General features: G+C 37.4%; 1 protein-coding gene across 1 annotated transcript in view; it reads left to right on the forward strand.

The window, feature by feature from the left end:
* The window catches only part of LOC141464290 (connector enhancer of kinase suppressor of ras 2-like), a 213,283-nt gene that overhangs the window by 91,459 nt on the left and 94,751 nt on the right, over positions 1 to 27,073 (forward strand). Inside the window, exons 4-7 of the mRNA XM_074147092.1 lie at positions 6,281 to 6,483; positions 7,953 to 8,040; positions 15,117 to 15,158; positions 19,932 to 20,051. Coding sequence (XP_074003193.1) covers positions 6,281 to 6,483; positions 7,953 to 8,040; positions 15,117 to 15,158; positions 19,932 to 20,051 — 453 coding nt within the window. The remainder of the gene's footprint in view (positions 1 to 6,280; positions 6,484 to 7,952; positions 8,041 to 15,116; positions 15,159 to 19,931; positions 20,052 to 27,073) is intronic.

Raw genomic sequence — 27,073 nt, forward strand, 5'->3', positions numbered from 1 at the left:
CCCCAGGGAGACAGGTGGGGAGAGGTCTCCTGCTGTCGCCCGAGAGCCTATGAGTGCACGTCCCTGGGGAACAGGAGGCAGCCTGAAAGGGAGCAGACCTGCTTTCCCAGCAGAAAAGGGGCAGAGCATGTCTGCAGAGCTGCATCAGATATTACAAGTCCACAAAAACTTTAAGTCAATATATGTGTAATCTGAGAACGGGTCACAAACCAAGCTGTAGTGGGGAAGATGTGCCTGAAGATTGAGCTTTTGAATTAATTTCCTATCCTGCTCACTATACAATGGTGCTGAGGCTGGGCAGGAGGACATGGCAGCCTCTTTCTGTGGCGGTTCACAAATATGTCAGCTTAAAGCAACTGGGAACCTGAGCCCTGAGGAGCAGAGCGTGCCATGAGTCCAGATGTGCTGCTCTAAGTGTGGGCTGGGAGGGGGAGCAGGGCAGCAGCCTGCTGGGCTAAGCGCAGTGGTGTTTAGGGGCAGGGTGGCACTCACAGGGCAAAAGCACATCTACTGCCTGCGCCTGTTAATGGCCCCGAGCTGGTGTCAAACTGACACCTGCAGCTATGGCTGCTGCAGTAGGGCTGGACTGATAAACTGTGGGGATTCTTTAAGTTTATGCATGAAAGATAAAAATCGGAGTGTAACACAATATTTAGGTCATGTTGTTTAAATGCCTTAATATGGTGAATTTCATGTAAGATGCTTGAATTTCCATCAGAGTTTTCTTTAATCTCCTCAGTTGGATCTTCTGCTCCCCACTTTTATTCCTCTGAACCTTACTGTTCAGTGGTAATTATAATGTTCTCGAAATATCACCTACAGAAAAAGCTATATATACATCCATGTGTTTATACATATTCCTATATATATTTATACCTGTATTACACCAACTACTTACGTGAATGAAAACATCAAGAAAAACTACTACAATTAAAAATAAATCTGTTTTTAAGGTAAGTTAAAGTCATTACTTTATGCAGTACAAATTATTTAGCTAAAATTATTTCCTGTGTCAAATAAATATCAATGTGCATACGGTTTTTTACCTCTGTGTCACATTACAGCAAAACAATTTTATTACATTAGTACCCTTAAGAATATGATACTATGATACTGGGGTGTTTTTTTCCACAGAATAAATAAACTCTTCTTATAGCGCAGGTGTTTCTTGCTCTTCTTTTGATGTTCAGGTGTGTTTACAAAAAATTGATTAGAACTTACCATTTTTTTCCATTGTATTTGTTATTTTTTGTCTTAATATTTGCTACAATAATTTGGCCTATTTTATCTTAGTAGCTAAAATTTCCACAGATAGTTTTATTAGCATAAAATACTAATTTGTGATGCTATTACGTACATGTAATAAGATATGAAAACACCCTAAGCCATAGCTGAAGATTTTTTTCATTCCATTTCTTTGAATATGTAAAAAACACAGGTGTTATTGTCAGACATAAAAAATGTACTCAATTTTCGCAGTGTCTTTTAAAAATGGAGCTTCATACCAAAATGTATGTACAAAACAAGCAGACCTTTTAGCTGGAATTGTGACAGACAGAGCGGGAGTGTTCATTGTCACAGTGTACTTAGCTATTTCTGCATTTTGGATTTATGACATAAAAAGGAAGAAATACCTGCTTGAATGCAGATTTCTGATTTTTCAATTTCCAGCATGCATTTTTAACTATATGGAATATTCAACAGCTTCTGTCTCACATTGTATCTTCCACTCTGCACTAGCAAGAACAACAGTGTATTTCAGATTGTTCAAAAAAAAACCCAACTGTATTCTCTCCTGTTTCCTGAATTCTAGCGCTTCAGACAACAGCCACCTGTTTTTCTGTACTTAAAAAAAAAAAAGGAAAGATCAACTGCAAAAGCCCTGGAGGCGATCTGTCCTGCATCTTGCCTTTTCCTACCCTACAATAACCCTAATCACTAGGAACACGGAAACAGGCAGCTTAAACTGGAGAGGCGAACTGTGGGGGTGGCCGGAATCCTCACCAATAGTTTGAAAATCAGAGAATTAGAAAATGAAATTGCTAAAATTGAAAACTGTGTTTTGCAGACAGCAAGCAGGCAAGTCAGTTCTACATCTCTCTCTAACAAGTGTCACTTTAAGCACAGCTTCATCTTGGCATTATTGCTAACGATATTCTTCTACAAGAAGCTTGTCTGGCTCTCATCTCACATTTGCGTTTAATTCCTACCTCTTGAAATCCTTCCTTCCAACTCCTGTCCAGGAGTTGCTGAGCTGCAGCCTAGAATATACTACCAAATCAGTCTGTCACTGTATAAATCAGATAATCTCTATGTAACTCTTTTGTGTGATGGTAATAAAGCTATCATATATTCCATTCAGTGGATATACAGAATTTCTAACTGTTTCAACAGTGTCTATCTGTGAAGAAGCTTAAGTAAAGATTTAATAGATTTCCCAGTCACGTCTTCCTGTGTTGAAGATTTGCTGTTACTTTGGCCCTTTTGTTCCGGCAGTTACCCTTCCTGCAATATACCTGTCAGGCCCATTTTACTGAAATGGAGAGCAGTCGACTTTAGTCTACTTTCTGTTCTCACTAAGCAGTTTCACGATCCAGATTTCATGGTAACTTGACAAACGGTATGGCTGTGTAGTTCTTCCAGAGAGACAGTATTTGGGGTTGCTTTAATAGTCAGTATTCGTTCTCTAAATCTGCATGTCCATTTCCATTAATTCAGTAAAAATTACTATGCAGCAACCTTAAGCATCATGAAACAAAACTATGGAATGGAAAAAACCTTGCTTATTTTTTTTTCCCCTGCTCTTGTTATGAAAAACAGTCCTGCCTATGTTAACGGCACCTTCTTGTCCCTTTTAGAGGCTTTTTTTTTTTTTTTCTCCCCTTTCTTTTTAAAAGAGGAATTATATCTAGGATTTACTGTATAAGAAAGAAATCACCTGCCAGGAGGTAGAATTTTACAGGCTCAGAAGCACCATTTCTGTGGTGTGTCTCACAATAACAGCACGTATTTAACACAGTGAGAGCAGAATACATGGCTGTGAAAATGGAACTCTGGTATGATAGCTGTGATAATGATTTAGTCTGGCAGGTTTGAGATTAGCTCAGTTAGCATCATGCAGATGAGATTCCTACAGGAAACAGAAGAGATCTGGATACTTGCAGTGTCATGTATTCAGAACAAGGCTACCCACCTACTCATGGTTATCATGAACTGCAACTCTTCTCTCCGTGATTTCAAGCACGCTCACTGAATCATAATCGATGCCATTCAAATTTGTGTGCGTACCCGCCTGTTCGTACTTTTCTCTTCTGGAACAATCTCTTTTAAATCCCAACACCCTGGCTGCTGACGAAGGAAGCTGGAAAGGGGCCGTAGCTTCATACAACCACAGAATCATCTAGGTTGGAAGGCACCTTTAAGATCATTGAGTCCAACCATCAACTTCCTTCAGTAGTATTTTATGTTGCGCTGCCACCGTGGGGCTTGTGGGGCTTTGTGGCATCTCAGCTTCAGCCTGGCAAACAAGACTGCATGAGGCGTTGCAGTGGAGAGAGAAACGTGTGGGGCTGACATGAGGTGGGCTGCGGAGCAGTAAATTAGCATGAGGTGCTTGGAGGTGATACTTTCAAGGGTGATTTTTAACCGCTTTTTTTCCCTATTTATAGTTGGTTATGGTTGCTTCATTTAAAAATGAAGATCTTGGATTTGAGGCAAGCTTAAATTTAGAGGAATACAATGTCTCGCTCTTCTACAGAGATACTGATTCACTGTCATCTTTTGTAATATTTTTATCTTTTTGCCTTTATTGAGTCTTGCTAAGTCTCAGCTAAACCACTAACTTGCATCACCACTTTTACTGTGCTGAAAAATTTCCTTTAATCTCCTGATTATCTTTATATTTTATCTATGCTTTGCTATATTTTAAATTTTATATTGACATTAATTGAGGTTGCCACTGGCATGTTAATAAACTTTAAGATAAAGAACTTGCTCACGAGGTGGATTTCCTCAAACACATTTTCTGTTCAATCCTGTGAGTTTTCCAATGACTTGGGTAAGATCGCTCTGGTTGATGACACTACTAGTATCTAGTATACTGTCTTCAAAATTCAGGCATTTACGCTCTGGTAAAAGTATACTGGCTTTTAAAGATTCACTGGTCATACTGTCTACTTTCCTGCTTGGCTTTTTTTGAATGTAAACTGACAGTTTCCAGGGCTGTTATGCAATAATGAATTATTGGGAGAAATATTTTCTGCTTGTTTCCACAGGGATAAGCAAAGTTGGACTTGAAAATAAAAACAGGGAGATCTGGTTTATCATCATTATAACGTGTTCTTGACTGTGCAAAATCAAACTCTTTCTGAGGGGAAATGGAGCACCGCCTAGCTGGTTGCTAGCTGGGAAGGGCATCCCAGTACATCCACTTACTCATCGTCTTGGCACGAGAAGTTGAGAGGAAAATAGGGCAGGGGAGGCAATTCCTTCAGTGCTTTAATGAAAGAAAGATTAGCTGCAGATATTAAATAGATGGCGTACTGATATCAAATACAACCTGCTTTTTAACTTTAAACTTTTCCAAAACAGAATGACTTACTTCAGTGATGCTGTTGCTAACTGTACAGTATTATTACTGGAAGTAAGAGAAGAGAATTGTTCTCATCTGTAGCTAAACCAATGTAACTTTAATTTGTTTCACTATTCCATCTTAAACTGGATGCTTCCAAACCTTACTGACTGTGATGCTTTAGGCATGATATGTGTGTAATGATGAAGTTAATTCTGTCCCTAGTAGTTAAAATTATTTTAAAATCTAAGTTCTTTGCAGTGAGCTAAGACAGCAAAGTGTTTCCACTCCTTGTAGGTTGCCCTCCAAGCTGGAGGCAGGGGGCTTGATTTATTTTTCAGAGTGAATACTGAGAGGGAGAATGGCTGTCAGAGGAGCCATGGTCCTAAGTATCAGCTGCAAGTGGCCAAACAACTTTACCAAATGTTTGACTTCCAAACACTCCTGTTTCATCAGCTGGTTATTAGTCAATACATTGTGTAGTTTCCATGGTGCTTTATTCTCTGTTTTGAGGAAGAAATTTAGGCAGAAAAATTAATATGTGATATTCATGATCAGTCATCCTCTGTAACATATGCATAGTTGAAATTAATAGTGGGCAGTCAATTTGTACTCCAAAAGTCGCTTTTGTTTAAATGCTCATTAAATTCTTTCATATGCTACATCCTGTTGTGGCAGCAAGAAATCTGGGTTCAGTTCAGTCTGTTTAAGACTTTCTACGTGAAATTGAGTGAATTATTTAATGCGTATGAGCTGAGACATCTTTGTCCTTGTTACCTGGGTCTAAGTGGGGAATTGGCTTGGTGATAAAGGGAGAGACACAGATGAAGGAATGTGGGAAAAGGGAAAAAGGACTTCTGTGTAGAAAACTTTACTTAGATTCAAACCGTCCTCCCTCCTCCTCCCCATCAGAATTGGAACAATGGAAGAAAATCCATTAAGAATTATTAAATATGAAGACACTGTCACTGGCTGAAGTCTCTAAACCGCTAACAGCTGTTACCACATGCCTGCTTTTCTGAGATTCTTCCCTATGCCGTCATTGGAAACAGGAGTACCACCGCTTTGCTCTGACCTGATTTGACTGTTCCCATATTACATTACATATGGGAGAGCTGCTCACCAAGCAGGGTTCAGGAAGGAATTTTCCTGTAAAAGCCTGTCACCAAGGCCGTGTCAGGTTTTACGCCTTATTCACAGCATAAGCAAAAGAGAAGTTCTGCTAAGGGTAAGTTATTACAAGTTAGTAGAGGGACTAACACAAATCTGAGTGAGTGAGATCCAGTGCAGTGGGACTGCTAAATACCTGCTCTCGGGGTAACAAATACACCAAATGGTTGGTTAACACTGAACCACAGCAGCTAGGGGAGAGTGGACTCGCTCACCTTCACTTTTTGAAAATGGGAAGGACCTTGAGACTCAGCATGTGGGGATTCTTTTTGCCTTCCCCTCAGTGACTTAATCGGACCAATGGGTTTGGGGACTCCAACCAACACTGTGAATGTTGATGACAGCAGAGGTTGTCACGGTGACAGGATAGATGCATCCTGTATGTTCCAAATGAAGTAGCCTGCTGCTTAGTCTAACATCATCCATAACAATCCTATTCTTTCAGCCAATACCATTCAGAATGTTTAACCTCACTGTTTTGTTCACGGAGCTGACAATACACTATTTCACTTAATTATGTATCATCTTCTTTCCCCTCAGAATTATGGTTTGGAGACCGAAAACCTGAGAACTCTGTCTCACAAGCTGAATGCCTCAGCCAAAAACCTTCAGAACTTTATAACGGGTAGAAGGAGGAGTGGCCATTATGACGGCAGGGCCTCCAGACGCCTGCCAAACGATTTTCTTACCTCTGTAGTTGACCTGATTGGTGCTGCCAAGAACTTACTAGCCTGGCTGGACAGGTAATTTACTATTCCTTCATCTCCTTTATGCGTGAGAATTTGGGGTTGTTTTGTATTTGTTCTTTCTTTTTCCTTTGTACTCTTTTATTCTAATATTAAAATGGGAGTTCCGGAATTCTAGCTCTAAATTTTGGTCTGCAAATTTCTCAAATATTGGAGGAAAAATGTAGTACTCTCTAGTTACTTTTTTGGATTCTTTTCAGTCTGATAGCATTTTGTGCAAAATGAATACTTTTGTGCTGTTCCAAGTTGAGATCTTACTGTCAGAAGTGGTAGTAACATCATTGGTAATTTCAGAAGGGTAAGGAAGAAAAGATTGTGGAGTTTGAACTGTCCTTCAGCCATCAAAGAGATACAAAAAAAGCTGAAGTTGAGAAAATCAATTCAGAATATTCAAAATAAATTACAGTGCTTGCTTAGTCTGAAAATTAAATTTTCTTATTAGATTTTTTATCAAGAGGGGGATCATTTTATTAAGCACAGATGTGGTGGTGTTTAATCCTCAACAATCACCCACTGGTGGTGGTTTTTTTCACTTACAAAATAAGAATTTGATTAAAAGTATCTCTCTGAATAAATGCAGTTAAAATTTGGACTGTGGAAAGAAAGGAACTAAAACATAAAATAGCACTAGAGCATTTATGTTTTGTTTCTCTTTCTTTGGAATTACAGCAATGGATAGCTTTATCTTGAATCTGAATGCTCTTGAATGTATAAATGGCACCTCAGAAATCACAGTGAGAGTGAATCACCCTCCTTCACAGGATTTGTATAATCCTGGCGACATCTTCCTAACCTAATGCCAGCAGTCATATTCTCTCAGGCTATGACCTTGTCAGTTCTTATAAATTCAAATGGGGTCAAAGCCAGCTAGAATTTGGAAAGCCTAAAGAAAATTTGAGTGTGCAGGAAGCTCTTAGTGAATAAGTAAGCGTTACTTTGCTCTCTGAATTAAGGTGCTAACTGCTGCTAAAGAGTGATGTCATACTAGAAATGTTGTCTTTAATGAGCCGTGCAAAGGAAATTTGGACTAATGATTATTTGGAAGCTTCTATTTCCACCTTCTACAAGAGTGATAACTTCTGATGTTCTGGCCAAAATCGAGTTTACATCCTTCCTGCCTTTCTTGTTTCAAAGGCATATTTTACAGAAGTTGTATAAATTGCTGCTGAGGATTGTCAGGATTAGGTGATTCACATTTCTGTGCTGTAGAACTGATCTCTATATTACATATATATTCTAAATGCCCCTTAAGACTCCAAAAAACAGTAAGACTGTGCTATTGAAAATTACATTCATTATTTTAGGACTTTTTTCTTGATTAATCATTAGAACAGCTAGCCAACCTGGTTATATTTGCCTCTATGAAAACAAATTTACTAACCATAAATCTGTTTAACAACTGCTTGTGCTGCAAACAGCAGTTATAATCCTTACTGGTGTATGAACCTATCCTTCCTTTGTCACAGGTCTCCATTTGTCAGCGTGACAGAATACTCACTGCTGAAAAACAACATTGTTCAACTGTGCCTGGAACTAACCACCATTGTGCAACAGGTAAGGGTGGTTATCTTCCACTCTGAGTCCTCTTCATACTGTTGCAATAATAAATAATAATAAAATTGTAATAGTAAAAACATTGCTAAGCCCTTACTTCATCAGAAAAATTGTTTTAGTGTTACGTCTCTGTTCTTTGCATATTCTCTTTCTCTGGGAGTCACAGGAAGATTTTTGGACTTTGTTTATCCTAATATGCCTGGATAGATTGAAGGATAGTGTGAAGTTAAAAATAATCCACTTTGCTTTTGAGTAGACAGTTTCATGTTAGGTTATCTACCACTATGCAAGTGTTAACAAAGCCACAGTGGGCAACACCTCAACTACTACTAACAGTTTATTACAGATTAAAATATGAATGACCAAAAATCTTTCAGGGACAAGTTGTTAGAATACATACAAATTTACCCAGAACCTGTACTATGGCTTCTTCACTTAAAGGAGAGCCAGTCACATGAAAGTTGTTTAGTGATTAACATGAAATATTCATAACATTAAACAAACTAAATATGGAACAAATAAGGGTAGTAGTATTATCATCACTGACATTCATTACTTAATTGCAATATGGCACAGTCCACAGGTACATAATATTAATTTAACTGGTTCTGTAGTGCTACATAGTATAAAATAATAGTCTCTGACAGTGTCTGCCCCTGAATTCAGAGAAGAGGTGACAGATGGGTACAGAAAGACTGAGTGGAAATTAGTTTTACAAATACTTACAGTGAGCTGCTTCTCTTGTGAGTGGATAAAAATACTGATGAGACAAGATAGTGTTACTGGAATACGTGGAGAGGTTAGAGAACAGGCAGGGCTGTCCTGGAATGAAGCAAAAGAGAAAGATGAAAGTACTGTGAGAGGGAAAGCAAGAAGAAAGCTTAGCTAAAGCTATATTTTCATAAGCACCTCAAACTGGCCCTGCCTCCAGTACATAGGGCTCCATGGCGGGCCCCTGCCCCTGTCCTGCGCTTGTGCGGTTTTCCATGTAACCCCACAGTAGACCAATCATAGAACTCATTCAATTTAAAAGGCTTCTTGGAGTAGTAGCATTCTGCAAACTGTTTTTTTTTCCTCCTTTCCTCTTCAATTTCATTTTAGTTCTTGGGGGGAAAAAAAAAGAACTAAAGCTGAAAATATGAATCCTTGTATTTTAAGCTATTATCCTTAATTTATAATATTCAGCTTTACTCTTTTTATAAATTTTGTCCTTTATGGATTTTTGCAGTGCAAAAAAAAAAAATACTTTTTCTCTTTTCTTAGTTTAAAAACTCCTATGTAGGCATTTAATTATTTATGTATCTTTATTAAGCTTTCTCTTACAAGGTGTTTATAGCACTAGGCTATTTTTGATTTACAGACTAAGCACAATGAACTTCTACATAAAAAGTTCACATTCTGATTCCGCCTTTCTGTTGATATTGCACGTTGTTTGTGTGAGTTTTATTTTTCCCTGTGGTCTAGGTGAAAATAGTATAATTTTGACTTGTTGTCTCCATTTCTGTCATTCGTTTCACTGCTTTTCACAGATGAAATTCAGTTCTCCTCTACCAGCAATAGTTTGGTTCTCTTTTTTCAATTCTTCAACTCCACTACCAAAGCTGTCCTCCTTTTGACAACTTGAAAACAATCAATCTTTTAGCATAAACTCCATTCCAAGATGAAAAATATTTAGTTAGTTCTTCGGGTCAGTTACAAATCAAGTTTTGTCTTTTCCTTACCTTATTGTCAGATCTGGGTTGTTTGGAAATCATCTCCTAAGATCTTTTTACAGTATATTAAACAGCACCAGAAAGAGCAAATAAAACAAAATCATTCATAGGGAGACAGTTTTGCCGTTACTAAATCTGAGGAAAATTGCTCTTAATGTGTGAAAGCAGAAATGTCTCACCTAAACCAGAATTGCAGTATTAACTGCAGGCTAAAATATGAATTGAAAGGCATAACTAATAGAAACCGAGGGCTCAGATCCTTTCAGATACTCCTTGTTTTATGAATGATAAATTTTAGATATCTAATCTAGTCAGTGTGAAAGTAGCAGTCAAGGATATGCATTTGGCACATTAAGTGAGAAATGTTTTCAACCTGAAAATTTATTTTGTGCAAAATTAACATGCTTTGTGTGTGTAACTTACAGCTGCCACTCATGGTGAACTCCCTTCTAAACAGGGGGCATTACTATGTAATCTTAGTTCAATATAGACACTGCTTATGAATCTTCTTTCTAGGATGTACTGTATGTATCTGAGTGACATCCTCTTAGATCTAATAAGGAAGCAGATTTTTTTTAGCTTTTAGGTCATATTCTTTCTCTGGGTGAGTGTGAAGATAGATCTTCACTCAAAGTTTAAACTAGATGATCTGCAATGTTGATTATTATTATTATTTACATACCGTGTAATTGCCATGATGAATAAGCTGTCACTTTTTCGTATGAAAACAGTATCTCCTCATACTGGTTATAAGAACATTGCTCTTTATTCTCTAGTTTTAGAGAAGTTTTTTAACTGTCCATTTATGCTTGGGAATGTACTTTATTCTACTCAGTTTTCTTATCACTCATGACTTCACCTTCCCTAAAATAATTAGGGAAACTATAAGAGAATAGCATTATGCAGACAGCTGCAGAAACATCCTGATTTTGAGGTGCAATGTCCCATCAAAGTCTTGATGATAACGGGCAAAAAAGCATGTTAGATCAGAGTATTGCAAATGTTTGGTCTTTCTGTTGACTTCAAGTATAGCTCTACCTCCAAGGTAGACTAGCTTTTATTTTTGCCCTGAAAATGAATCCACCAGACTAACTTAACTGAATTTGGATTTGATCATGCTCTAGTACCACAGCTACACTGGGGGAAAGAGAACTGGAATAACTGGGGAAGAACTGGTTTGGAATTTTGTTCATAAAACACAGCCACTGGTTAATTTTTCATTGAGTAGAAAGAGTTCAGTACTTCTAGTAAAAGTTGGGTTTGTGATTACTTTTTTTCCTGATTATGTCAAAGACGTTTAAACCTGTGCTACATACATTTGCTACATACATTGAAAAAACATTCTCTAAACAAAAAGTTTGTCTGTGTCTTCCCAAAGAATGTCTGCACAGCTCAGGCTAATTTTTTTCCCAACAAAAGCCAAACAAAATTTTGCTTGTTCTCCCCTTCATTAACATTAACCTCACTGAGATTAATTCAGAGGTTGTATCACAGATTTTAGTCAGATACTTTGTATTTAGGATGAAGCATATGTTTTTTGAAGCTATCTAGTTTGTACTGCAATTGATAGAAATTTTTGTTTCTTCATAGTTTCCTGTACCCAGTCTAACTTTTACATTAGCCCTCCTCTGAGCAGGTGGTCGGACTAGATAACCTCCAGAGGTCCCTTCCACCTCAATTATTCTCTGATTCAGCAACTGCCATTGAAAATGTGGGTGTTATTTTCAGTTTGAACTTTGCAGACTTCAGCTTTCAGCCCCTCAATCTTATTTTGCTTGCATTTGCTAAAGAACATTTTGTTATCAAACATCTGTTCACTGTTTTCTAAATATAGATTATGATCATCTTTACCTTAATTAAACCAAGTCAAATAAGTTACTTCAGTGTATTTACTCGTGTATATTTGCCTAATTTCAGAGCAATCTTGTTCTTTTTAATGTGTGAATTCCAGAAGTGTTTGATTTTATGTATACAAGCAATATACTTTTAAATATAATTTTGTCATATTGACCGTTCGAAGATTGCAGTAGATCTTTACTGCAGTGTTATATTGGGAAATGGCATCCAACTAGCAAACACCACAGGGTTTTAAGTTCTCTTCTGAGCTGCTCTTTTACAGAGTCTCTGTTTCTTTTCAGTACTTGACTTAATTCATGCTGTTTTATTGTACTAAGTTAATGAACAAAATATTTTACATGTATTAGTATTTTTATGTGTTAGTTAACTGTCCTCAAGACCTGTCATAAAACATTCTTTATGGTATCTGCAAATTTCAATAGTACTTGCATTTCTCTCTTTGGAATTATGGACTAAAATTGTGACTACAGTGTAGGTGAGCACAAGTCCTACTGCCCTTTTCTCTTTATGAATATTCAAAAGAATGCTGGTTTACTTTGTCAGAGTTATGAAGGTGTACTGTACCTTTGAAAGGTAGGACGTTCTGGACAGTGCAAAAGCTGGCTTGTACGTAATACTGCTGCTGTGACTATTTTTGTAACTCCTGTATTTTACCATTTTACAGAGGGGAAATAGAATGCAGCTACTAATTTTTTTAAGAGTTTTTTAAACTCCAAGGAAAAAACATTTTTATCATGTTATCCTGCTTATGAAGGATCTAGATTAATATTTCTATAACTATTATTTATTTCTAAGAAAAATAGATCAAAATGCTATAAATGTTAGTCCTGGAAGATTTTTTTTTTTTAATGAGATCCCTAGTGCATTGCTATGTATCAGAGAAAAATAAATCAGAAGACTATTGTGACCTACATATCATTATATTTTAGTATAATATTGCAAGTGCTTTTAACTTCTCAGTTAAACTAGTCTGATGTATTTTAAAGAAAAAAAAAGTCAATAAGCGTCTATTTTGGAAGGAATCCCAAAGCCATTAACATTTTTTATGCTAATGTAATCTTAAATGGGCAACATAAGTACAGCTAACATTAATTCTGCTCTACAAAACAGTAAAATATCAGTTTTACTATATATGTCCTCTATTTTTTGACCTGAAGTAATTAAGTTTGTTCAGAATGAAGCTCATAATGTATTTCTAGCACAGAAATTAAAGGAATAATTTAAAAAGGAGCATTAGCTCTGAAGTCAAGCTGTAAGCCCTGCTGTGATCATTTGGTTCTCTTGGTACTTGGAGGGTTAAAGGAGAGGGCGATGTGCAGTTCGAAGCGTGCACAACTTGTGGAAAAAAATGCCTTGGGCATTGCCAACCAAACTGACTAATTTAATTATTTTTTTGTGCTGTAGAAAATAACAGTATGAATACAGAAGAAACATCAAAGGGATACTTGACCATGAAATGCTAATATAAATTCTTCTCCGTGTTCCTTGGCACTCACAACCTTCTGATTTTAACTTTCTTATTCTCTAACGATATTCTTTAAGCTGGTTTCACTTAGAAAGTAATTTCTCTACAAAATCGCCGATCCTCCCAAATAAACGTGACCCTTAGAGCGGAGGGTGTGCGGGTTACCTGTGGCGGGCCCGGGCGGGCTGAGGGACGGGGTCCTCGAGCAGCACCCGAGGGAGAAAGTCCCGGCGCTGGGCACGGCCTCAGCCGGGCTGCGGGACAAGAGCGGAGATCTGCCGGTTACCTGGCATTTGGAAAAGTATTTAGCAATTTCCCAACACAACTTCTTCAGTTACTAAGCATTAGTTCACTTAAATGTAAATAATCGGTGCCAGTATGGCATTATAAAGAAGATTCCTGTGACAAAGGAGGCCCCTGGGGGGAACCCGCCCCGCCCTCAGCGTCTCTTGTGGCGCCTCTTTGTTCCCGCCCACAGAGGGCTCTGGGGCTCCCGTCGGCCAGGGGGTGGGGTGCCAGCCTCCCTGGACACAGGGAGATGCCGCCATACCTCAGAAATATTTTCTCCCCGAACTTAGTTACAGAACAGCACCCCTCCGGTGACGGGTAGGTGTCGCAGGCCGGAGCTCGCCCCGCAGGCGTGTGGTGGCTGCCTGCCCGCGGCGAGCGGCGGAAGGTTCTGGGCTGGGGGGAGAGCGAGGCCGGCCGTGGGGGTGCGGCCGGCCTCAGAGGTGACCAAGGGCTTGGGGGGGGGACTCTATTCTGATCTCACTCTGTCTGGCAAACTTGAGTTTTCTGTATTTTAATTTTATATTTTAGTAAAGTATAGCCTGAGAGCCCGTGTAAGAGCCCGTGTGGTGCTCTGGAGTGCTGTCACAAGAGTGGGAGAGAGCTGCCTCAGCGCTTGGGCTCTCTCCTGTACGAGAGAGTGAAACACTATCATGCTTTACAGAGGACTGTACGGAGGAAATCTTCAAAACATCAAAAAGCAGTAGAGGCAGCAGATCTCTTTAAAGAATTGATATACTTTCTTATATGAAGGAAAAGTAATAGTCTACCCACTATAATATCACTAAATCAAAATGCAGGTTAAAGGAGTAATGACTCTTAAGTTGTGTACTGACAAACGTTATTCTTCTTCTTAAAAGGATAACTAAAATAGGAAAACTACTGTTTTGGAAGTTACAAGTGTTAAGCAAATGAAGAGTATGATCAGGAATATTGTTTTTCAGGCCTACTTTAAATTGATTAATAGGAATGTTGTGTAATGGAAAGCTGAGGAGGAGTTGTGTGTGAGGCCTTAAGGCAGTGAAACCCCCTGGGTATCCCTGGACCAATGCTCAGCATGAGCAAGCCCGTATCCTTTCCCATTCCTTTTTGGTGTGACTTCCAAAGCTCGAGCAGTTAAGGGACTTCTTCTAAGAGATGGGACCACTGCTGTGCCTTGTGGATGGTGTAGGCAATCAGGGCTTGAAAAGAGAGATGGACTGCACCAAACTGACTGAATGGATACACCATATTTTGATATCTTTATCATTGTACTTGTCAAAATATTCTGTTTACTCTTCCCATGCTTTATAGTAACACAGTTTGCTAGTGGTAGGTCTGACACAACTGTCTGCTCCCCACACAACTTGTAGGAGAGCTAACAAACGTTCTGCCTGATTTAAGGTTAGGCAATGCATCTCTCACTCTGCGCATCATTGAGTTTCTGACATGCTAGATTAATTATATTAAATTACTTTTTTCTCACTATCATGAATCTGTCCCCTCTGCCTTACACTTGCATTGCTGCTAGTATTGAGCACGAGAGTTTCATGACTGTAAAGGGAAGAATAGATTCCTGAGGTCAACCACCCACAAGAGAAGTCAAGTTTCTTAAGATTGTAAAGTAACCTTTTGGACATGACAAAACTCAAGAGATCATTTGTCTTTGCAGGTGCATGTATAAGAGATAGTTATCAGCATAAAGCATTCTTTTATTTCTTAACTGGAAATTTAAAATAATGTGGATTAATTGTTTTTGTTTTATTTTACTGCAGGATTGTACAGTGTATGAAACAGAAAATAAAATTCTTCATGTGGTAAGTAATCTAAGTATTCTGCTTTGGTATTCTCTAATCCTACCACATCCACTTACATGATTTAAAAAAAATAAAATAAAGCTACCTTAGGAAAATAGAGTTCCTTACTGTTTGACACAACTTTTGATGAATTATATCAGCTGCTAAAAGTTAAAGTTTTCATAAATAAGATCAAATAGATAAAAAGTTAAAATTTACTTTCAAGACTAGCGAGAGTGAGATATCAGCTTAATTTTAGTGACCCCCTCAAACTGACTTAGTGCACGTTAGTTGTGCCTCCTACCGGCCAGTTTAATGACTGCCCTAGCGCTCTAGGTCTAACACTCCAAAATGCCTGTTTGGTTTTTTTTTTGCATTAATGTAAAGAAATTGAGAGACTCTATCCAAAAAATATTAACAGAATATTTTTTCACAAGGTGCTGTTTCCAGTTTCTCTGAAGATTGGAGGCTTATGGAATATGGTGTCGTTCACTTAAGAACCGTTTCTACCAAGCCTTTTTACTTTTTCCTAAGTTGAAAGTCTTTCAAATTTAAGGCTTAAGAACCAGCTATTACTTAACTTATAATTGTTTATTTTAGCAGACAAGGCTAGGTACTCCCTTTCAATCTTCCTTTCCATGCAGTTCCCTGGAGTAATGCTCTTTATTATTAACAGTTCCCTGGAGTAATGCTCTTTATTATTAACTGTTATACCTACAGTTAATTACAAATCTATAATTATTGCTCTTAGATTGTTTCAGAACCTTCACAATACTGTTACTAATATAATACTCTTACTAGGATTGCTGGCATGGAATTACAGCAATGGATCCATCAGGTGCATTACTAGCTGCACTGGTTGTCAGACTGAGCACTTTGTGCCTTCAGCACTCAAAAAATGTAACAACAAAGTGGAATGGAAGAATCTTGTACAAAGTTATTAATTAGATATTGGCCTTTAAGTTCAAATATTTTATATTGTCCTGGCACCTACACCGAAAACTTGTACTGTCACTGAGATAGAGTTAAAACTGATGCTGAAAGGGAAATCTCAAGGGATTTACAAGTTCAGATAAGCTTTCGACAAGCTTTAACCAAGTGCCTGACATTTTTTTTTTTTCCTTTTTTTTCCTTAAAGCCTTTTGCACATGCTCTGCTTCCAGCAGGGATTAGAATTTGTCATAAAACATTGATGTGCTGTTAAATTCAGAAAGCATGCAGTGACTTTTAGAGAAAAGCTTATTGTTGCAAACCTGATTCCGAAAAGAACTTCTAAAAGCACCTGAAATCTTCTGGGATTTGAAGTGTGCACATATATATACACACACACATACATACATACACCTTTTAACCCACAACTCTAACTGCATATGACTTCTAAAAATAGATCTTTAGCAGGAACGTTACTTTTGACTTTTCTACCTGTTCTCGTTGGAAGAAAAGAAAGAAGAGATGAGAGAAAAGTTTCCATTTTAAAGTATTCCATAGGCTCAGCAGTGAAAGTGTGATGAACATTGAAGAACCTGGATCCCAAGGCAGTAGAACTTGTCTTAGCCTGAGCAAAATCACCTGAAACTACCTGATCCAGAGCATCTGGGCTCTGAGAATCAACCTGTTTATCATCGTAACTCTGAGAAAAATCACCATTGTTCTCACAGTATTTTAAAAAATAATAATTACTTCAAGGATACCGAGTTCAAGAATAAGCTTTGTAAATTGTTTGGGTATTTTATGGTCATTTTATTTAAAAATAAAATTCAAGAAAATACTCAAGAAAAACAATTGTGATGCTTTACAGTAAAATTTTACATTTGTAAGAGATAGAATCTATTAATCACATAACTCGTGGTGTTTTGTTTTATTTATGAAAGGTATTAAGAAAGATATACTGGAATTAAAGATAGATTTATAAAATTAAGATCCATGATTGACTTTCTTCTTTGGTTACTGAGAGATTCACTGAGGTGTGGATTTGTTTGGAAGAGCTCCAGACTAGGCCGGCGTGTGCTCAGATGATGTGATTGCAGGTGCAGAGTGGCCATTCCCTCAGTAGCCATGTGACTAGACTGTGTCTGTTCTGCCGCTCAGGTATTATGGGAAAAGAGAAATTATTGAGGAGCGATCTTCAGGATCACTTAAACCGCATGTCTGAGAGTCGGGTTTCTTTGGTTTTGTATATCTGTTTAGCGAAGACCCAGCAGTGGCTGTCATACTAAAAATACTTTGTCACGTGTAACTTGTTAAAGACTTAGTGGTTTCCTAGAGATTGTTTTGTCATGGCCCATTGACAGAAATGTAATGAATGGTTTTAGGTGTTAGATGGCCTGTAAAATTGTATGTAGAGCAGCTCTGCAGCAGGTACTTCTTGAAGAACCCGTTTTTGTTTGAGATTTTCTTATATGAGATAGTATTGCACCATCTGGAGAGTGTCCACTTTGCTTCTCTGTGGTTTTGGAACTAGTACACAAGACTTTCGTCTTTTCTATTTTTTTAATGCCAAAAATAATTTAGCATATGTGAATGTATCATCTCATAATGATAGTGCCATGTCAAACATTGCTTCCTGAATCCATGCTATTATTCATAAATTCTGCTCAGTTGCTCTCATTTATGCTATCTCAGCCTTTACATTATTTACAACTGATGCCTCTCTTGTATCTGCTGAACTACTTTTACAGAAAACTGATATTTTTAATTATTCTAACATAATTTTCTTGAATATTTTCCTGGTGCTAAAATCCTATATTGATTTTAATTAACTTTCTGAATCATGGGGAAATCTTAAAAATACATAAGACTGTCATGGTTTAGCCTCAGCTGCCAGCAAAGAAACAGCGGCTGCTTTCTTGCCCTGCCACAGCCGTGGGGGAGAATTGGAAGAAAAAGGCAAAACTCGTGGATTGAGACAAAGGCAGTTTAACAGAAGAGCAAAGGGAACCGGAAAACAACAACTATAACACTGGTAGATCAATGTACAAATGTGGTTACAGTACCACCGCTCACCCACCGGACCAGGACGCCCCAGCCCATGTGGAATGCCTGTGTCCCTATCAGAGCCTGGGGAGAATTAACTATATCCCCCCAGAACCAGGACAAAGACTAAATTTGATTGAAAACTTGTTTGCTGTTTATTTCATCCCAAGGTTTATTTATTGAAAAAGTATTTCATGTGACAACTGTAATGTTAAAATATTACATAGAAAGTATTGTCTCTGGGATTTAGTCTGCATCTAATCTGTACATACGATCTTAAATGTTAAGGCATCAAAGAGGGCCTCAGTTCAAAATCACAGTAATATTTTGATATGACAATAATTCAAAAGCTGGATGAAAGTATATACTCATAGTCAGGGTCAGCCATCAGTTCATATGTAGAATAACAGTACAATACATTTTTTGAGCAAGCCAGTTTCTCTGTCTGGTGGGAGAAGACAGAGCCCAAAGTTTTGTTTAGGGGCTCTGGCCCAAAGCTGAAACTGCTAGAAATATTTCTGCTAATGCTGACCTTTGGATGCAGTCGTGCGTACCTGAATGTGATGCTTTGCATCTTGCAGCTGATAGAAAATACAAATGCCACATCCAGTACTCCAGAGCTGTATTTGGATTTCCAGATGAGTAACTATACAGTGAATGGAAATATAACCTATAAATTCAGTTACTTAATTTATTCATTGTGACAGTTTTATTTTTGTAACTTATATGTATAGTATCAAATGGGATAGTAGAAATCCTCATGCTTTTGCAAATGCCTGAAATAAAATTTCCCTTAAGGGATTTCACTAGAATGTGCTATAATTAGGGAAAATGACAGTATAGTCACCAAAGGAAAATAGACGCATACAGCACAACTTTGACTGGAAGACCATTCTGAAATTCATCTAAATTAATGCTTTAAGATTAGGTTCAAATATTTTTATCCATAAGCTTTTTAAAGGAACGCTTTAAGCAACAGATGGGAATAATAAACTCGGGAATAAATCTTTACATATGAAGATTCTCTGAGAGTACAGATGAGCTCCTTTCTGATCCATAGACCTACTTTGATGGATAGGTTTAATCTGTCAGTATCACCGTTACCACCTAGGCAATGGGGTTCTGACTTCGAAGGTGTTCATGTGGTTTGGCATTAAGATTTTGAGATCTTCAGCTTGAAGGCAGGATAACATAACATTATTGCATAGTTGTTGTGATCTAGAATATCAATTAAAGGTTGTGTTCAAAGATGCATAAGAATTTTACTTCAGGAAATGTATTAAATTAAGGCACTTTTCTCCCAGTGTAGTTTTTAACAAAGGAAAGATTTTCTAAATTGTATAATGCAAAATTCACCTAATTATCACTGCTGGTTGTGTTCCTCTCATTATTTGGTAGCCAAAATATGTTATTAAGTTGCACATAAGGCATTTATTTTTAACATATTTCACCCAAGTTCCGTTGTATTTATAATGATACATTATAATGACAGATAAGATGAAGTTCATCAGAATTTGTTTTGGTTTGTTTTTTTTTTTTTAAAAAGCGCATGTAGTCGGAGTGGAGAAAATAGTTTAGTTACACAGATGTTACCAGTGCACAGTAAAATCTGTTGATCAGAGGAACTGTACATGCATGTACATTTTCTTGACATTTATGGATATTTTCTGTTTCTTTAACCTCTTGTTCTTGACTTCCATGTACCTGTAGTTTTTACAATGCTCTATCTGTTTATTCTCAGGTAGTTCTCAGAACAAGAACTTCTTAACTAGTAGTTTCAGTTTAATATGAGGAATTATATTGACTTGTTTTTCTTCGTAGTGTAAAACCTTGTCTGGGATTTGTGACCACATCATTTCGCTCTCATCTGATTCTCTGGTGTCACAGTCAGCACATCTTGAGGTAGTTCATCTCACCAGCATTATGCCCAGTGAGGGTTTGGTAAGTAGCAAAGCTACTTTTTAACTGTTTAGGTTTAACTGTTAGAATACAGAATACAAGCCTCAGTTCCTTAGGGTGATTTCTTTTTTTAATTTGTCAAGAAATCAAAGTGTGTTTTCATGCAGTGTTCTACTATTTCTTTTTTGGTAAGCAGAGTCAGGTTTCTGAAAGTGGTTTAATTAACATCTATATAAATAAAGGGATTGTAGTTTAAAAAAAAAATTAAAACCTGTTTTACCTGGACATGTGCAACTTTTACCTTTACATGTGCAACTGGTAACTATATGAACAACTAAACAAAAGTTATAGTCCTTTGATAGCCATATTGCAGTTTTTGGAATGTACCAAAGTAATCCCCAAATGCATACATATACAAATAAAATTAACTAAATATCATTTGTTAATCTGCTTTGAAAATGATTAGTGGAAGGTATGTTTCTTGGGCTTGCATAAAAATAGTTAAATGCCTCCCTAATGATTCAGTTGAAATAAAGCTTCCAGAAGTACCATCCCAGGAACAAAATGAATCCCTTATATTCATAAATTGCTGCTCACAGAGCAGACTAGTTAGGTGGCTTCTGAACATCCCAGCTGCTCTGCGTAACTAATGGGTCACACCATTAAAATTTTCTGCAGAGATGATAGTTTAATAATTACTTGGCTACCACTTTTAAATTTTAATGTACTGTTAAATTTTTTGGACAAAGGATTTTTGTGGAGTTTTAGGAGTCAGCAGGTAGAGATTTCTGCCTCTCCTCCTCAGTCCCCTACTTTACAACCATTCTGATATTTGTAGGCTGTGGGAGGGTAGGGACTGTGCTGGGGAACCTGTGACACTAACAAAAACAAGAGAGTAGGGTAGCACTGCAGGCACTGGGATGTTCTTGCACATTCTTCTCAAGAGACAGTCTACTTTTCCCAGTGTGATCTCTTATACTGTCTTCAACTGCCTTCTCCGGACCTTTTTGTATTTTTTTTTTTTTCCTACAAGAGGAGGAATCCAGGAATGTTCCTGACGAGGAAAAAAGGCAGAAGTGGGTAGAGAAATTGGTAGCCATGAGATTTACCTGCAGAAGAATCCAGAGCTGACATTAAAATACATTTGAGTGTCACTGTACACATTGTGGCGTGTTTCTTGTTTGTAATTCAGTGTGATTTACAGATTTATTTTAAATTTGTTAGTTGAGATATTTTGTATTATTACAATGTCTTACTCTTTGTTCTAACATTGAATAGCAATGAACACCATGTGCAAATCCAGTCAAAGTTACAAGAGCATAATTATTTTGAGGTATGCTTATTAATTTGAGAAAGATGTGTTTTAATAACATGAGGGGGTTTTCTATGACAACGTAAGTTTACTTTATTCTTAGACCGATTTAGTCTTTGCTGATTTAGTCAGCAAAGAGCAGTACAACTGTGTAAAACATTTAATTTTAATTCTGTGGCATCACAGATGCTTAGCCCAGCATGTAATCCAGAAGACAGATATCATTTTCTTGCTTTGCTGCCGCGTCCCAGTCTGATTTCTGAGTTAGTGCAGAGATATCCAGGAAATACCAGGTCATTATAATTTACAGCTTGTGTATTATATATGGTGCAAAACTGCTGGGGCTTTCGACTTGCATGAAGGCTACTGCATCCTAGCAGTCTGGATCTCTGCATAGGTTTCCTTTTTATCCAGAAATGTAATGTATTTCTGCTGGTCTACTTAGAGGAAAGTTCACGATCTGCTGAAGAGAATGTGAACACAGATAGGACGTATTTTCCTTGGAGATGATGGAGCATATCAAGCAGGGCTGGGCATTGCTCTTGTTTCCCATTCAGTGATAGCTCTAGATCTAGGACAGGGGTGTAGGCTGGTGGAGGATAGTAAGAGTGTAGCCTGCTTCAAAAATGGCATTTCCTACAGTGAGCAGCAAATTTAATGGTGTGCAGTATTAAGTAGGTGCCTTTCAGGGTATGAATGGTATCCTTTCTAAGCAGCTAGTCATAAGGGTCAGAGTATGACTTAAACCTTTAAGGCATGAGAGGCCAAGATGAGAGTTGTTGGCTATATTGTTTTGGCCTGTCATATGGTCCACACTTCCCTCTGGACCACCCTCTTTTCTAAAAGAACATCGAGCAGAGGGGGCCTGTGCTGTAATAATACTGTAGACTGGACTCTATCACTGGGTGGAAGAACCATGATGTAGTTCTCCATCCACAGCGTACTCATAAGTTTATAGCCAACAAAACTGCAGTAAGTGGGCATTGCTGACAGAGGACATGAGACAAATACTGCAATCAAAATTGCCCGTCAATTTTTTCTTCTTTTTTTTTTTTTTAGATGAAGTGAAATTGCAGTGAGTGACTGAGTTTTCTGTGCCTAATTGTGAAGGCGCTATAACATGTTACATTGGGAAGTTCCTTATAATCAATTTTGCTGACGCTGTGTTCTGTTTAGAAAAAAAAATGAAAAAGGACTATAAATGGGAATAAAAGAAAAATCATGTGAAAAGGAAAAGAAAACATTAATCAGAATCAAATATAGAACAGAGTAATGAATTACAAATGGCTTTCTCATGATTGTATAGCAGTTTTTTTCCACAGGATCTCTGCTCCATTCAAGAGAAAAATGAGCGCTATTCACTGAATGGAAAGTATTCAGAGTTCCATTTTTATCCTTATCATTCAGTGCAGGGGTTGAGGTCTTATTTACCACAATTCAGCTTAGCTATGCATTCCCTTGAGTTACTAATTTCATCGTGAGGGTTTTTTTTATATGGTCTCACTGAGTGCTTCATAGGCGCTAATTAATTCATCCTCACAACACACTTGTAAAAATGATATTGTAATTTTAGTTTTATAGATAGGAATCTAATGCACAGAAAAATCACCAGAAATCTACTTTTCAGGAGAAACTTACCATGTAATTTTTCAGAACACTTGTTACTTTTATAGCATAAGTTTAAAATATAGTCTCTCTTGGTTTTGAGTGTAGCTAAGGTTATCAGAGCTATTGAGAACGGTACCTTCAGCTTCATACAGGGTTGGCATCTAGAAAATGAACACAGTTATTTGCCATTGGTGAAAAATGTGTTGTAAACTACTTACTCAGATTTATATGGGAATTCAGTTACCTTGAATGATACTCAGTTGACTTAATTATGAGTCTTTCTCTATTTTCAAAACTCTGTTTGCAAAACTGCTTTTATTCTATGCCTTTTAATTCCTTGAACAAATGAACCAGAAATCTTATAGACATCGTATAAGCTTACACATAAACTGAATTAATTTCCAGGTCCAAGTCTATACAGTTATTGCATGGAGTCAGAACTCCTGCAGGGCTGTGTCTGTGTGTTTGTTCAAATAAATTCTGGATCATAAAGCATTTTCACAAAGGGACCATATGTCATTTGAATGTGTACCTTCAGTTCCAGCATTTTCTAACTTTCTGTCCATGCTTTTATAAGCTCAATTGTCATCTTTTTCTTTTTTTCCCCTCCCTAAAGTATCTTCTTTTTCAGTCTGGTTTGTTAGAAGAATACTCTTACACCATGCATTTCCCAGAACACACTCTCTGTGGTAGTTTCATGGCAGTTTGCTGGACAAAAGAATTTGCATTGGGAAGCACAAGTTTCGGGTTCTGTTCCAAGTTCTGATGATTGTGTTTGCATCCTGATCTCTGCAGGCATTTTCTGGCCTCCAGAAACATACTGTTGTTTTTTTTCCTCTCTTGTTCCATTCCTTCCTGAGCTGTACCAGTTGCATTTACCAGTCGCTTCCTCCTTTCCCCTATTTAGTCACTGAATTTTCAGCGGCAAATACTAAAACACCCTCCATATACTTTTCCATTTCATTTTAAAGTAGTTGTAGAATTGTAGTACTGGGTATGTTATTACCATTTACATCTGAAGTGTACTGCGTGATCAGCCTGAATAAGATGTCTGGAAGGCAAAACTTTGTTTCAAACTACCAATTTGACAAACTTGAAATAAACTCCTGTACTAGAAGAGTATTAGGCTGTGAGAACCGCTGTCAGTTCTGACCGCATAGACAGAAAGAGAGCATGCATACCTATGTTTTTATGAAATAGAATAAAATAACTTTATCTTCATGATTTAAGAAAATTCCCTTCCTTGGCTTTTAGTTTTTCAAAGCTTTGAGTTATTTATATTGTCAATTGTAGCATGACAAAGGAAATTGGATCATTTTTATACTTGCAAATGCTTTTTACAAATTACTCCTCTTTCTGCTTAGAGAAAGATAGGTTTCCATTTCATTGCATTGCATGATAAACTTCCTTTTGAAGTTACAGTAACTTGCGGTAAATGAAACTACAGCATGATTTTAATTTTTAAGCACGGTGCATAACTTCTCAATACACGGCAAGATTTTTGATATTTGAAAAATCTACTCCCCTGGAATCTATTATGTTTCAAAAGTCTGTAAACGAAGTTGTGCATTTAGGAGTCCCAGATTTCTGTTTAGTGATTAGTCAAAGCTGGTGCAGCAGTGCCCACTTTAAATGTCTTGGCTTGATGGACCCAGCATAAGCAATAGCCTCTTGAGACAAGAGTTTGTGTTACTGTTTGCAGGGGAAGAGGCGCAGCTCCCAAGCTTCCTACTAAGCCTTTGAGAGTGAGGGTAGGTGAAAGGCTCTGTGAACCTTACTATTAATTACCTCAGACTAAGTCCAGAGCCAGCTTTGGAGCAGTTTTACTGTCAGATAAACAAAGGCAGGCTAAGGGAACCAGTGTTTTATTTGAGACGATGGATATAGAAATTGTCCATAAGATGGGAGCGTGAAGGGTTTTTTGAGGTTTGGGGTTTTTTTCCTTGTACTACTCATGCGTGATCAGGGATTGTAAGATTTTTTTTTTTTTTGTATTACAGCCAGTATTATTTTGGACTAAACATTTTTTTTTAATCTTCTGAACTTGATGTGCTGTACATATATTTAAAGATACTTCCGTGTAACATGCAACTTTAATCTTCTTTGACGAGATTCATGATTACTCTTAAGCAGGAGATTCTGAACAGGCAGGCTGTTGGGTTTTTATTGTTTGGTTTTGTATCTTCGGATGTCTGAGGAATGTTTTGCTTCTGGAATGCAGTATCACTTTTATTCCTCTTGCTTTCACTTTTTTGTTGTCATTGTTTTCTGTTGTGTCTGAGCTTCCTACTGCTGATAAAAAGAGTGTTATTGGTCACACTTCAATTGACATATACACTGCTTATATCCACAGCTTTGTTAATTTTTCTGCAGAGGGAACTTTTCCTGTTTTGTTTAAGGATCTAATGCAATCAAAGATTGCAGGAATAAACATTTTTGTAAGACCAGCTGTGTATCATTGGAGAAAAATACCAAACACACAAAACCAAACAGACAAGCTGTCAGATGCAAAGACTCTTCTTTATTAAGGATTATTCATCTATCTAATGTACAGATACCCTTTAAAATAGTACTTCTCTTCATATCAGATTTGCAATTTAAGGTGATGGAAGCCAATCTTTTCAATTTTTACAAGAAAGTGCAAGAGAATACAAGAAGAAAAAATAGAATATGAAGGCAGCTTTTTTGTGGAAATACACATAGCTGTCCTAAAACTGTTAGGGTGTTAATTTAATTATTTCACATTATTTTTAAAGGCCCACAGAAATTTGACAAAGTTTCCTCATACTTGATATACAAAGGTTCTCATAGCCTACCTTTTTTGTTGTCTATAGGTTTCTATTTAGGTAGAATTTAATAAAAGGATTATAAGAAGAATAAACTCTCTTTTGAGTATAAATACATAAAACTGTTACTATGCTATGTAGTAGCAAAGAAATTTGCTCTCTGCAAAGCCTCTGTCCAAATTTGACAGTTAAAACAAGGTTAAAGAACCATTTTACGTTTGGGGCAAAAGATCAAAGGGCGTAAGAGTTCCCTGGTAGTTTGGAGCATTACAGACCTGCATCTCCACTATTGGTGCTTCACTGTGTTACAGAAGTAGAGCCAGCACTCTTCTCTCCCTGTAATCCATTAATTAACCTGGGAATAATTGTTGATACTTAAAAATACATTGTTGCCATTATATCCTGTCTAATTAAGCAGATGACTCTGCAAGAAATTTTTCAGAGATATTCCACTTATAACTGGAAACACCATTTTCTGGGGAGTAGTCTCTTTAAAATGGGATTTAAAATAGCTGATTCCTCCCCATATGTTTTCAAAGGTCAGGTGTTAATTAAAAAACTTTAAGTCACTCTCTTATTAGGGGGTGCAGCGTCAGATTTACTCAGGAACAGTCAAGCTCTTGATATAATAGCCTGTGAAATACGTCCTTGTTCTGTAGCACGCCTCATATATTTGTATGATTCTTTGGAGTTTCATATCTGACTTATCACAGTTATTAAAGAGCAACTATTTACTTCTAACCCCCTGGCTGTTGACTAGTCTGAGCCATCTTCATAGAGTGAATGAGAATGCTCAACTCTTGCCCAGGGATAACGAGTATAGTTTATCATTCTTTTGTGCTCTGAGATCATTGGGGGAGTTCAAGAAGAAACTAGAATCAGAATAAAGACCCATTCTTGAAAAAAATGAGAGAAATAATTTTGAAAAGGGACTCCAGTGAAATTCTGCTTGAAAGGGCAGAAAATAGGTCAGTAAGAGGACAGAAGATTGGGAATTGAGGAGGTCACGACTGAATTAGTTGGATAGAAAGAACACAATAGGATGCGATAGTGAAGGATATGGTAGGAAAGCCCTGGAACTGGTTAAACAAAGAGAATGGGTCTTTGTGAGCCAGAAGAGCAGGAAGAAAGGAAGACAGACGGGTGGAGAGGGCAACAACGAAAAGTGGAAGGAAAGAGGTAGGAGAAACCTCTACAGGACTCAGTTGTGTAGATGTAGATACCTGGTACTATTTTATGTGCCCATATTTCAGTTGCCACTCCAGAAGGTTCTTTGCCATATATGCCAAACCTATGCATATTTCTTGGTTACTTTGAAGTGGGACTAAAGCTGATGGGCAGGGGGGTAAGAAGCATGT

The sequence above is a fragment of the Numenius arquata genome, chromosome 5 (genome assembly GCF_964106895.1).
Source record: "Numenius arquata chromosome 5, bNumArq3.hap1.1, whole genome shotgun sequence".
NCBI lineage: Eukaryota > Metazoa > Chordata > Aves > Charadriiformes > Scolopacidae > Numenius > Numenius arquata.